The sequence below is a fragment of the Mus caroli genome, unplaced genomic scaffold (genome assembly GCF_978045245.1).
Source record: "Mus caroli unplaced genomic scaffold, Mus_caroli_1 scaffold_9, whole genome shotgun sequence".
In the NCBI taxonomy this organism is placed as follows: Eukaryota; Metazoa; Chordata; class Mammalia; order Rodentia; family Muridae; genus Mus; species Mus caroli.
This window is the reverse complement of record NW_028227264.1, coordinates 120,892,870-120,905,586: the sequence shown is the minus strand read 5'-3', so window position 1 is coordinate 120,905,586 and position 12,717 is coordinate 120,892,870. Positions and strand designations below refer to the sequence as shown.

The 12,717-nt window shown below is 46.8% G+C and overlaps 1 protein-coding gene across 5 annotated transcripts in view; it reads left to right on the top strand.

Annotated features, from left to right (window-relative positions):
• The window catches only part of Tbc1d30 (TBC1 domain family member 30), an 80,551-nt gene that overhangs the window by 23,328 nt on the left and 44,506 nt on the right, over positions 1-12,717 (top strand). For 2 of the 5 annotated variants that reach the window (XM_021174293.2, XM_085843210.1), the window contains exon 1: positions 11,589-11,971. The exons of the other annotated variants lie outside the window; for them this stretch is intronic. In XM_021174293.2, the coding sequence (XP_021029952.1) occupies positions 11,815-11,971 (157 nt within the window). In that variant the 5' untranslated portion in view covers positions 11,589-11,814. Of the gene's footprint in view, positions 1-11,588; positions 11,972-12,717 lie in introns of those variants that run through there. 5 annotated transcript variants of the gene reach the window in all.

Genomic DNA, 12,717 nt, shown 5'->3' with positions numbered 1-12,717 from the left:
GCCCTGCTTGTCCTGGAACTTGCTATGTAGGCCAGACTGACCTCAAACTCACAGAGATGTGCTGTTTTTGCTGTGAGGGGTTTTTGCTCCTGAGTGCTAAGACTGAAGGCTTGTTTGGGAATTTCTTAGAGCATGTTTTGATGAAACCCATCTTCTACTCCTTTCCTTCCAATTCTTCCATTATTGCCCCAGCAATTTTCTCGCCTAATTTTTTAAAATTAATCATTTTATTTGTTTACATTTCAAATGATATCACCCTTTCCAGTTACCCCTCCACAAGTCCCCATCCCATCCCTCCTCTCCCACCTCCCCTTTGCCTCTATGAGGGTGCTCCTCCATCCTCTCATCCACTCTGGCCTCACCACTCTAATATCCCCTTATGCTGCGGCATGGAGCTTCGCAGGACCAAGAGCCTCTCCTTCCATTGATGTCAGATAAGGTCATCCTCTGCTACATATGTAGCTGAGCCATGGATCCCTCCATGTGTAGTTTTGGTTGGCGGTTTAGTCCCTGGGAGCTCTGGGGGGGGGGGGTGTTCCAGTTAGTTGATGTTGTTCTTCCTATGGGGTTGCAAACCCTTTCAGCTCCTTCAGTCCTTCCCCTAGCTCTTCCATTGGGGTCCCTGGGCTCAGTCTGATGGTTGTCTGTGAGTATCTGCATCTGTATTGGTCAGGCACTGGCAGAGCCTCTCAGGGAACGGCCGTACAAGGTTCCGGTCAGCAAGCACCTCTTGGCATACATAATAGTGTGGGGTTTGATGGTTGTATATGGGATGGATCCCTCGGTGAGGTAGTCTCTGGATGGCCATTTCTTCAGTCTTCTCTCCCAATTTTATATTCATTCTTTGTCTCTCTCAGTTTCTCTGTCTCTGCCTCTCTCAGTCTCAGTCTCTCACATATGGAATCCACATACTGCAGTCTCTTGTGTGCATGGCATAGGGCCATCTACTGGCGCATAGACTGTCTGAGGCCACATTCCTGAAGAGAACTGACTCCCCTCTTGCCTAGCAGCCACCAGCTGTCAGTAGTAATTCAGGTAGGGGTGGGGCTTCATGAGCCCTCCCATCCATGCTGGGGTTGAGAGTTTTGGGTACAACAGCCCGACAGAAAATACCATTCTGCTGCCTATGCACTACCCATGGCTCTGGCAGTCTTTTTACCCCTTCATCAAAGATGATTGCTGAGCCCTGTGTGTGTGTGTGTGTGTGTGTGTGTGTGTGTGTACACTCATGGACAGGGGAGGAGTACAGCAGTTTAAACACATGTATCTAAAGAGTTAAACCCAGCAGCACATGTGAGAAAGATGACTTGGGCACCATTTAACTTCCTGAACTTATAGTATCTGTCTTGGACTCATACGCATAAGAATAGTGACCTAAAGGTATTTTGTGTATATGAGAGTTTTGTCTACATGTTTGTCTGTGCACCATGTGTGTGTTTGGTGCTGACAAAGATCAGAAGAGGATGTCAAATCCTCTGGAACTGGAGTTACAGACCGTTGTGAGCCACCCTGTAGGTGCTGGGATTCGAACCTATATCCTCTGGAAGAGTGGTATATACTCCTAAGCACTGAGTCATCTCTCTAGGTCCGATAACATAAAATCCTTAAGAAATGAATAATAATTTTATTTGTTCAGGCTATTTAAGTCGAGAATATATATTTATAAACCTTTTGTAATGAGGAGGGGCTTATACCCAAAGAATTTGCTATTTAAATTTCAGTTTGTCTGAAAACATAACAATTATAGGTATGTTCTCCAGACATTAGTGTTTGTGCAGCATTGAGGGATTGGAATGGAGTAATAGAATCTTATCACTGAGTTTACCACAGAGAACTAGAAGGACAGATGCTGGTCTGGCCTCATGCAGTGTGAACATCATGTCCACCCTGTAGCCTCTGCTCCAGAGCCTTGTGGGAGAGGGAATCTCTGATCCTGGAGAATGTATTTTATCATAGCAAGAATTTTCTTACATTTTTGCTGGTGTCTGTTTCTCTATAGCTCTCACCATACAGTTCAAACTCATCCCCTTTGGGAGAAGCACAGAGATCATCGCTGTGTTCCTACCAAGCGAGTGAGGGTTCTAGGGTCAAAAACAAAAAATGAGGCTGGTGTGGACACCAGGAGGGGTCCTGGGCAGTTGAAAGGGCTCTGGAGGTGAACCTAGGTCTTGTACTGTGCAGACCTCAAGGTAGAGAACTCACAGTGCCAGGGTTTCCTTTCAGTGATGGCCACACAGATGGAAGGAAGGTGTCTTAGTTAGGGTTTTACTGCTGTGAACAGACACCATGACCAAGGCCACTCTTATAAGGAGAACATTTAATTGGTGGTGGCTTACAGGTTCAGAGGTTCAGTCTATTATCATCAAGGTGGGAACATGGCAGATTCCAGGCAGGTATGGTGCAGGAGGAGCTGAGAGTTCTACAATTTCATCTGAAGGCCGCTAGCAGAATACTGGCTTCCAGGAAGCTAGGGTGAGGGTATTAAAGTCCACATCCACAGTGACACTCCCTGGTTCACTCCCTGGGCCAAGCTTATATAAACCATCACAGAAAGGGACCTGGGTGTAAGTGTCTTGTGCACCTGCTTTGTGCCAGCACTGGGTTTACATTCTTGACTTTGTCATGTCATCAGGTCTCATAACATAAATATCATCCATTCTAAAAATGATGAGACTGAAGCCTAGAAACTAGGTCACCTGCTATCTTACGGTTTCCATTGCTGCAAAGAGACACCATGACCAAGGCAACTCTTATAAGGACAACATTTAATTGGGGCTGACTTACAGGTTCTGAGGTTCAGTCCATTATCATCAAGGCAGGCATGGTACAGGAGAACTGAGAGTTCTGCATCTTGTTCTGAAGGCACACAAGAGACTGTCTTCCAGGCAGCTAGGATTTGGGTCTCAAAGTACACCCCCCACAGTGACACACTTCCTCCAACAAGGCCACACCTCCTAATAGTGCCACTCCCTGGGCCAAGCATATTCAAACCACCACACCTGCCCAAAGACACATGTTGGTGTTAGAATCTAAACCTTGGCCTGCTCTGGCCACATTGCCTGGCTTCCTGGAGGGGGGGGCTCTTAGCTGACACCTGTGTGTCTCATACATCCTTTCTCAGCCCAAATATCTGCACTGTCTCTACAGAATGAACTCAGTATGTTGAGAGAAGAGGTCCAGCCCAGCCAATCCAGTGTTTTTGTCGATTGTAACCTTTTTCTGCTTTCTGATACTTCTTTCTTATTATCAAGAAAAAAATGTTGAGACAATGTCTTATGTACAGGCTACCCTTGAACTTGCCCTGTAGCCAAGGATGACCTTGAACTCCTGACTCTCCTGCCTCTACCTCCTGAGTTCTGGGATTGCAGACATGGGCCACCACATCTGCCTTTTGTGGCACTGAGGATTGAACCCAGGGCCTTGGGTTAGATAAGCACTCTACCAACTGAACTCTAGCCACAATAGTGTTCCCTTCTAAAGCATTGCCCTGCTCCAGTCTATGGTTTTGTGTGTGTGTGTGTGTGTGTATACACACACGCACATAATATATACACACACATACATATATTACAAAGAAAGGAATAATTATTTTATTATTTATCTTTAAAATAATCCAGGAAAAAGTTTAAAGGAATCACAAATCTAAACTTTTATATAAAAATTAATGTCGATTTTGAATCCTCAGAATGCATATCTTCTCATCAGCAATTCTTAATAAATCATATCAGGAAGCGGAGGGCAAAAATGGGTATAAGAAATCTACCATCCCCTGTCCAGCAACAGCGAGAGTCACACCAGCCAGGGCTGCCTTTGTTCTTGTTCCCTGACCATTAAAGTTCTAGCTTAGCAAATAAGAGTGTGCCGTTCTGAACCTCTAACTGTTCCCTAAGATTTTCTACATCAGAGCCAGTAGTAAAAGCATCGCAATATAGTTTCACTAACAGTTTTATTTGTCCAAATGTTTTCTAGGGGTGGTGGTCATTGCTGACAATCTATGTCTCTAAGTCCTTCTCTAGTATAGCGATTGAATCAACAATCGGCTCCAGCCTCAAAGTCTGAAGGACACTTCATCCTACTACAAGGGCATGGGCTCAACCAGGATTGTTACTGCTCTATTCATTCCTAATAGCCAGAAACTGGGAACAACCTTTCTCTCTTGAACCCAAACGAGCCAGGAGCTCCTGTGAACGGAAATGCGATACAAACTCAATTCAGAAACAATGGTAACTCAATGCTGGGCGCAACAACTCAATCCTAGTCTTGTAAGTCTTATTAAAATCTGATTCCTCTGGTGGCGAATGATACCAGGAAACGCTAGCAGCTACATCTTACCCCTCTGATGTCCCTGTTCCCGGTTGTATATATTTTAAGCTAAAGTAATCTGCATTAATTGGTACTGAGAACCACCCTCCACCCAATCCCCTGCCTTTTTAAAAACAGGTGAAGAGAATCATAGAATAGTTTTCTCTAAAGTGTTCAGGATAGACAGTTACAGACACATTAAGCAGTGGTTTTGCCAAAGCAATGAGTCTCCTAGACTCCTGGAGAGAAGGCACAGCAGGAAAGACTGCTCCCTGCTCTTCCAGAGGGCTGGGGTTGGGATCCCAGTCCCTTATCAAGTCGCTCACAAATGCCTGTGGCTCCAGCTCCAAGTGATCTGACACCCCCTTCTTCTGGTCGACCTTCAAGTTTCCCAAGAAACTTCAGAAATGATTTCTAAAAGTAACTTGCCACATGTAAAAAAGGGAACAGGCTAGTGGTGAGTTCACCGAGGCAGTGGTAAGCTGAGGACCCTCAAAAAAGGAGTCTTTTTATGGCCAATGTAAGCCTAGCTCAAGAACAGTTCAACATTGTATCAGAAAATTTCCAAATCTGGGGCTGGTGAGATGGCTCAGTGGTTAAGAGCACTGACTGCTCTCCCGAAGGTCCTAAGTCCAAATTCCAGCAAACACATACTGGCTCACAACCATTCACAATGAGATCTGTGCCCTCTTCTGGTGTGTCTAAAGACAGCTACAATGTACTTACATATAGTAATAAATAAATCGTTTTAAAAAAGGGAAGAAGAAAAAAAGAAAAGAAAAAAAAAAAAAGAAAAAGAAAATTCCAAATCTGAAGTATTCCAAAACACAAAGCTGTTCAGGCAGCGGTATGCCACTGCTACACATGGAAAATTCTACATGACCTCATGTGATGGGCCATACTTCCCACACAGGCAGGCTAAACATATTCTACCAGATTACCTCAACATCATGTATATAAGATGTGAAGGAGATATAAATGCATCTTGTGTTTAGACCGAAGTCTACCTCCAAGCTAACTCCAGACATACATATACATTATCTATCCATCCATCCATCTATTCATCTTTCCATCTGTCTATCTATCTATCTATCTATCTATCTATCTATCTACTTATCTACCTGTGAACATGTGTGTAAATATTTTAAAATATTAACAAACCCCAAACACATTTGGTCCTGAAGGTTTGGGTTAAAGGCACCCCTAGTAGCAAATCCATATAAACCATTTTGAGGATAGAAAGTGCTTCACCAAAAGTATTAGGTCAGAAGAATAATAGCTGTAGCGGCTTCAAGTACACGCCCAGTATAATACTAAACAAATATGATTTCTGCACTAGGAATTAAATTATAATATTAGATATATTTTTAATTTTGAACTTTTGATCTATAAATTTAAGTGATTTCTTTTTCTTAAAATACATCTTCCAGAATGTTTGAGTGAGTTTAAGGAGAATTTATGCCTGGGGGTGTTTTCTTTTTTTTTTTCCTTTCTTTTTAAATCTTATTGAAGAGAATGTTTCTGAGAAGCATAAATAGCACTGTGGAGAGGTGGAAGAACGGGGAGGAGTGACTTGTTTTTGGAATCTCAGAGCTCCTTTATTCAGCGTGTGATCGTAATTTTTCTCTGCATTTAACAGAATATAAAAGCCACACCCCATTGTGTTAAAGGACATCTGTGTTTAAATAGAGAAAGTGTTTTTATGACTAAGATGAGAACCGTCACATAAAAGGAAAGTAAAATGTTCCGTGCGCGTCATGTGACAGTGTCAGGAAATTGTGGGTTTTTTTTTTTTCCTTCCCCCTCAGTTCCTTCCTGCTCCTCTGCCCCCAAGCCTCTTTGATGGACGAAAGCAATGCTCATCACCGTGAGTTTGTCAGGCACGGCTCTGTCCTAGGTAATGAGTTGAAGGAACTACTTATTAGACTCTACTTTTAAGTAGTAGGAGGAGAATGTTTGTTTTCTAGAGAAGTGGCTGCCCATACTCCGTTGGTCAGCTCTCCATCGCTGTAACAAAACAAGTGAGGCGATTCACACATAAAGAGAAAAGGTTTATCCTGGCTCACAGTCTTGGAGGCGCCGGTCCATGATCTTGTTGGCTCTGTGTTTTGAGCCTGCGGTGAGTCAGGAGTGCAGGTGGAGCAGAATGCCTCCCCTCACCACAAGCCACAGGGCAGGGAAGAGAAAGGAGCAGCGTCCCCCTTCCTTTTCAGGGGCATGTGCCCAGCGACCTCAGGAAGACTCACTCCGAGGACCTATCTCCTAAAGGCCGACTGCCTTTCACTAGTGCTGGTGGCAAACCTGCCTCTCAGGATAAGCCAGCCTATAGCAGACAACAGGAGACACGTGGAAATGTTGATTTTTACCAGGCAGTAGGGAGAAGGGGAAAAGAAGTGGCTTATTATTTTATTTTATTTTATTTTATTTTATTTTTTTATTTTTTATTTTAATGTTGGCGGTTGCCCTTCTCTTTTAGTAACCGTGAGGGCAAGATGCACGTTCTCATGTGCTGCCCAACGTGAGGTATGATGGATATAATGAGATATATGGATATAATGAGATATATGGATATAATGAGATCTCCCTGACCCTCAGAGGCTGCCCGGAGCTTCGCAGCTGTGCAGCCGCAGCAACCCAAGGGGCTAAGCTCCAGCCCCAGGCTCCCACTGCAGCCTGGCTCCCTGCGGTTTTCCTTTCTCTAAGCAGCAGGCTTCCTGGGCCTCTTCTCCTTGGTAATTGCCAGCACCAGTCCTGCGCTCTCCCTGAGGATAAGCACGTAGGCCTTTTTTATTTCGAGATTTTTCTGTTAAGCGAAAATAGCAACAGGAAATCAGAAAGCGTCTCAGACCCGATTTCTCTTGGAAAGGCCCTTGGGACGCGGCTTTTATTTCTGGTGCTGGGCTTGCTTTTCTTTCAGACTTCTTGCTTGTCTCCCATTCAAGGCAAAGTTTCTTTTCAAGAAGGCTCGTTCCCAGAAAATAGGCTGAAGATTTCACCGAATGCCCTGTGAGCAAATGGTCCTTAATTCGCTAGTCAGCTGGTAGGACGTTCCTCAAAATGTTCTCTTTCCTTAACAATATGAGGGACACTTTCTTATATCTATAAAGTATTTTGAGACAGGGCTTCACTTTGTAGCCCAAGCTAGCCCAGCACCTGTGATGTAGTCCGTGCTGGCCTCAAACTTATGATCTCCTGCCTCACCTCCAGACTCACCCCGTATACATTTTACATTGAGCGTTTCCACACATTCAGCTTAAATCTTAACTAATTCAGATAGTTCCAAGGTGTGATTTACTCAAATGGGAACTCACTGACATTATTTGGTAGGGAGGGAGGGTCATTAGTTGAGTAGAGACTAATGATGGGCTGGCCCTGCTGTTGGTAGCCTCAGGCAAAGGCCACACTGCCTTGTTATCTCTGAGTTAACTTCAGATGACATCTTTTGCTTTTGGAAAACAATATCCCAGACATGAAATAAACCATGAGTCACATAATAAATATAGTGCCAGGCTTGTGCTGTGGCTACTTTTAGTGTATTGTATTTTAGCACTAACTTAATTATCTGTTTGATACCCAAGTTGGCAGTCCTGGCAGTCCTGGCAGTCCTCCCCAATGTAAACAAAAGAACATTGTTTAGTTCCTCCGCTAGTTATTGTTATAATAGTAGAAACATTTTAGAATGGAAGCCTTTTTTTTTTTTTTTAAATCTGTTTTCTCTGGTAATCTGAAAGAAACAAAATGGAATGTTTGTTTGGGAAAGTAGCCTCCTCCACTATGAGGGAGGAAAGCATTGTGAAGAACTTAGGAGAAACATCTTTTTGATACCCCTGGCCAGGCACTTACTTCATCCAGGGTTGGAATTCAGCTGTAATAGCTTAGACCCTTGGTCTCCTCAGCCTGCTCAGCATCAGCCGAACTCTGGGCTTGTGGCTGCGGTTTGCTGTGCTCAGTACATTCCCTTCTGGGCAGCAGCCATTTCTGGAGCCAAATGATAATCAGAGGTTGCCTGATGAGCGTGATGTCTGAGGCAAAGGGTGTGGGGTGCTCTGAATGGCGTGTGTCACACAGCCTCGGGCTGTCCTTCCCACACCACAGGCTCCTCCTCTTGGCCCATGAGGCTGCCTCTCTTGCTGGCTCAGTGAGATGCAGTGTGAATAGCATCCTTTGTTAAAGAAGACACAGAGCCCTAGGCTTGGCAAAGGAGAGAGTTCTGGAAGGTAAGAACACTTGTCCTGGAGTTTTCTGCTCCCGCAGTTCATCGTCTTCAGCCTCAGAATTCTCTAGAACATTGTGCTAAACATCAGGCCTTCCTGTGGTCCTTAACATCCCTGAGAGAGGCTGGGATGGCTAAGGAAAGCTAAAGGAAAGTGAATACATACAGTGTGAAAGCACCAGGCCAGTGAAGGATAGAGCTCCGTGCCTGAGCTTGTTGAAGAAGGCCAGGAGATCTGATGCAAATCTGGAGGACACTCTGGCTTTGTTCGAGAGGGTTTCGCTGTGTAGCCCTGGCTCTCCTGGAACTCACTCTGTAGGCCTCGAATTCAGAGACCCATGTGCCTCTGCTTCTCAAGTACAGGGATTAAATGTATGTATATGTATGTGTGTACATGTGTATGTATATGAGTGTATGCATGCACATGTGTGTACTGTGTACATGTGTATGTACATGCATGCACATATATGTGTAGCCTCTATGTTATGTGTGTATGTACATGTATATGTACGTGTGTATACATACATACATGTGTGTGTGTACATGTGCGAATGTACATGTGTGTGTACATGTGTAGTCTGTACATTTATATGTGTGTATATACATGTATATATATGTGTGAATGTATATAAGTGTGTATGTGTACATATGTATATGTGTCTGTGTACATGTGCATGTACATGCATGCATGTGTATGTCTATGCATGTGTATGTGTGTACCTGTGTATGTACATGTGTGTGTGTGTGTTTGTGTGTATGCAGGTATAGATGGAGGTCAGAAGACAGTTTCTGTGCTGCTCTTCCTCAGACCCCATCCACCTTATTTTTTGAAACAGAGACTCTCCCTGGCCTCCTTCCCCATGGTTTTAAATATTTGCTTTCCTCCTCCCTAAGATTACCAAATAGAAACCTTTCTATGCTCCTGCCCCCTTGCTTTCTGAAGGCAACATTGTACTTTAAGAAAGATTTTTCCTTTTCTAACAGCAACAGTGGTAAGCACAAGTTCAGGAGCCCCAAAGGCGTGGAGAGATGACGAGGCAGAGTTTCAGTTTATTAAAAGAGATTTTAATATAGATTTTAAACAGAAAGATTAAGGGGAGGATAGATGTTCAGGAGGAATGTATGACACACCAAGAGTGGGCTTGTCAAAGGAGACTGTAAGTTTGTGAATGATAAGCTTAGCATGCATACTTGGGGAGAGAGGGAGGGATGGAGGGAGAGATGGAGGGAGAGATGTAGGGGGGTGCTCAGGGAAAGAATAAGACACACTCAAGTGTGGTCCGAGCTTCTCAAGGGACAGTCACAATTAAGTACCTTAACATCAGTTTTATATTCTATTTTGGTAACTCTCAAGTTATAGCTCCAAGGGTTGCTAAGAAACAATTTTCTCTCCATATTTTATTTTTAGATAGGGTTTCATTGTGTAGCCCCGGATGGCCTGGAACTTGCTATGGAGAAACCATTGTAGAAAGAATTATGAGCCATTATCTTGTTCCTGATGAAGGGATTCAGGTGGGAAATGTACTCTGTCTCCACAGTTCAGATCCTAGGACAAACAATGTATCGTAACTAAGTAAGTGTTGACTTGGTACCACCTGGGCAGGAAAAACACACAACACCTGCAAAGCGCAGGTGGAACTGGAGCAGGGTCTTGCAGGAGCTGCAGAAAACCTTTGAAATTTCCACAGGAAGGACAGATGAAGCGATCTCCAACTTGTCTCATTGGCAAAGGCAAGGAAACGTCCTTCCATTCGTAAATGTTTAGATCAGGGCCACGTGCTTATGAAGGTTAGCCAGCTGACCAGTACTCCCAGGGAACTTTGCTGAAGAGTCTGGAAGGGCCTTCTGTGGTCCCAGGCAGTGGAAAGAGATTGTGGAACAGGCGTAAGGGAGGTAGGTCCTGAAGAAGTCTGTCCAGACGGCTTGCCAATGATTATGAAGCCAGACCTGGCTGTTCTCTGGAGCTTTGGAAGATTTGAGAGCTGAGATTCAACGAATGCAATGAGAAAGGGGGCGCTTTGAAGATTAAAGACAGCTTGGGAGAGATCCTCTTACACCTCCATTCTTGGCTACCATATTTTACATGAAATATAAGCAGAAGAAAAATGTATAAACCAAGCTAGGCCTTCGGGCAGGGGTGAGATATAGTACTATAATACCAGTTACTCAGGAGGTCATGTCAACCGGATCACGAGTTCAAGGCCAGTCAGAGCAACCTAAGTGAGCCCCATGACTGAAATATAAAAAGTATAGACCTGGGCGAAGGCTGCACAGGTAGCCTTAAGTTGGCAGCCCGGTCACGTCCTGGGCTGCCTGTCTCCCCAGGCTTGCTAGCTTGAGGCAGCTCCAGCAGCAGCGCCATGGGAGGTAGAGCATCTACACGGATGGATAGACTCAAGCTGGATGGGACTTGCCAGAACGTAGCCATCAACCTTCATCCATCTGGGTGTGCCCCTTTAATTTCAAGGTTGTAGCTCTTCTGTCTCTCCAACCCACCACCCTAAGCCTTGACTCAGAAACTGCACTCTTTTAAGAGTCTTCTGTTTTGTTTTGTTTTTTTCCCACGTCTGGCAGAAACTTCTTAAGAACCTGACCTCACCACGTCCCCAGAAACACTTCTTTTGAAAACTGCTTCTTCAACAGGAACAATTTCTTATGATTCTGTTTTCCCAAGAGGAACTATATTGTTGTCGTCATTGTTATTAAACACGGTTCTTTGCCTCTCTAAGCGGCCTGGAAAGACGTGAGCACAATTTGGGCTGAAGGTTGAGGTCATCATCTGCCAGCTTCTCTGCCCCGAGGTCTGCTTCGTGCTGGAGTGGACAGGCCTTGCCTCCCCAGGCTGATCAAACCAAGTGGGCACTTGGCTGCCTGCACCTGCGGCCCCTCCATCTCTCCCAGGCTTAGACATGAGGACACTTCTGCCTTGTTTCTGGTTTCTGTCCACGGAGCTGGCTCCGGGGCTCAGACCGCCTTGCTGCTTAGGCTGATGCCGGGATTGGGTGCCGAGGCGCCGCCTCCGTCTTTGCGTGCCGGCGCGCTCGCTCCCGCCCTCCTCCCCGCCCCAGCCCGCTCCGGTCTCAGCCGTTCGGGCTCCGCACTGCAGATGCCAGCCGGTCTCCCGGAGCTCAGCCGCTCTCTCTGATCCTCTTGACTCCCGCAGCTCCGGCTGCGCGCTCGCGACTCTCCAGGGAGCCTCGCCGGCTTGGGCTCGCTGAGCCCTGCGTGAGGAGTCATTCCGGCGCCGCAGCCGCAGCAGCAGTAGCAGTGAGCAGCCGGGCGGCGGACGGCGCTGTCGGATGCGGCAAGACAAACTGACCGGCTCCCTGCGTCGCGGCGGGCGATGCCTCAAGCGCCAGGGCGGCGGTGGCGTGGGCACCATCCTGAGCAATGTGCTCAAGAAGCGCAGCTGCATCTCGCGGACCGCGCCCCGGTTGCTCTGCACCTTGGAGCCGGGTGAGGCGCGGGCTGCGGATGGGCGCTGGGGTGCAGGTGTCTGCGGAGCACCGCTGGCCTGGGAGGGATGGGAGCAGACCCCGGCCTGGGTGCGTTCATCGGCCACCCGGGCACAGAGAACCCGCCGCCCTGAAGAAGCCACCCCGCGGCCTATGTGCTTAGCCTCCGTGCATGGTGGGGGCTGAGGGAGGCTGCCCCCGTCAGCCCAGGCCGCGTCACCTATTGTGCTCCAGGTTCGCTGGAAGCCAGACCTCCGGAGAGGTGTGTGGATTGGCTGAAGCGCAGCCTTGACCCTACAGGTCTGAGGGAAGGGCAGCGGCTGCGAAGGGTGGGCGATCCAGAGCGTGTTTTCCCGAGAGAGTGCCCGTGGTGTGTTTGTGTTGGGGGTGGGAGGGGGCACGAGCTCGGTTCGGTAAGGTAAGGTCCAGGAGCCAGCCTAGCCTGGTGAGCACAAGCCCTTCTTACCATCAGCTTGTATTTACACATCCCTGCTTCTCCAGGCTCCGCACCAGCTCCGTCACCTGGCATCGTTGCTCTGGGATTTAAGAGCCTGGCTCTGGCACCGGCGCTTGGGCGCTGGGGGTTCTGGCAAAGGGGTAGCCGCAGAGAACGCAGCTCTCTTTGCCCGCGGAGCACTCACCTTTCCCTTGAGTGGCCCCCTACTGTCCCCAGTCAGTATGTGGTCTCTCCAGCACCCCCCGCCCCCCATGCCTTCTGGGACCTGCTCCCACCCAGCCTGAAGATTC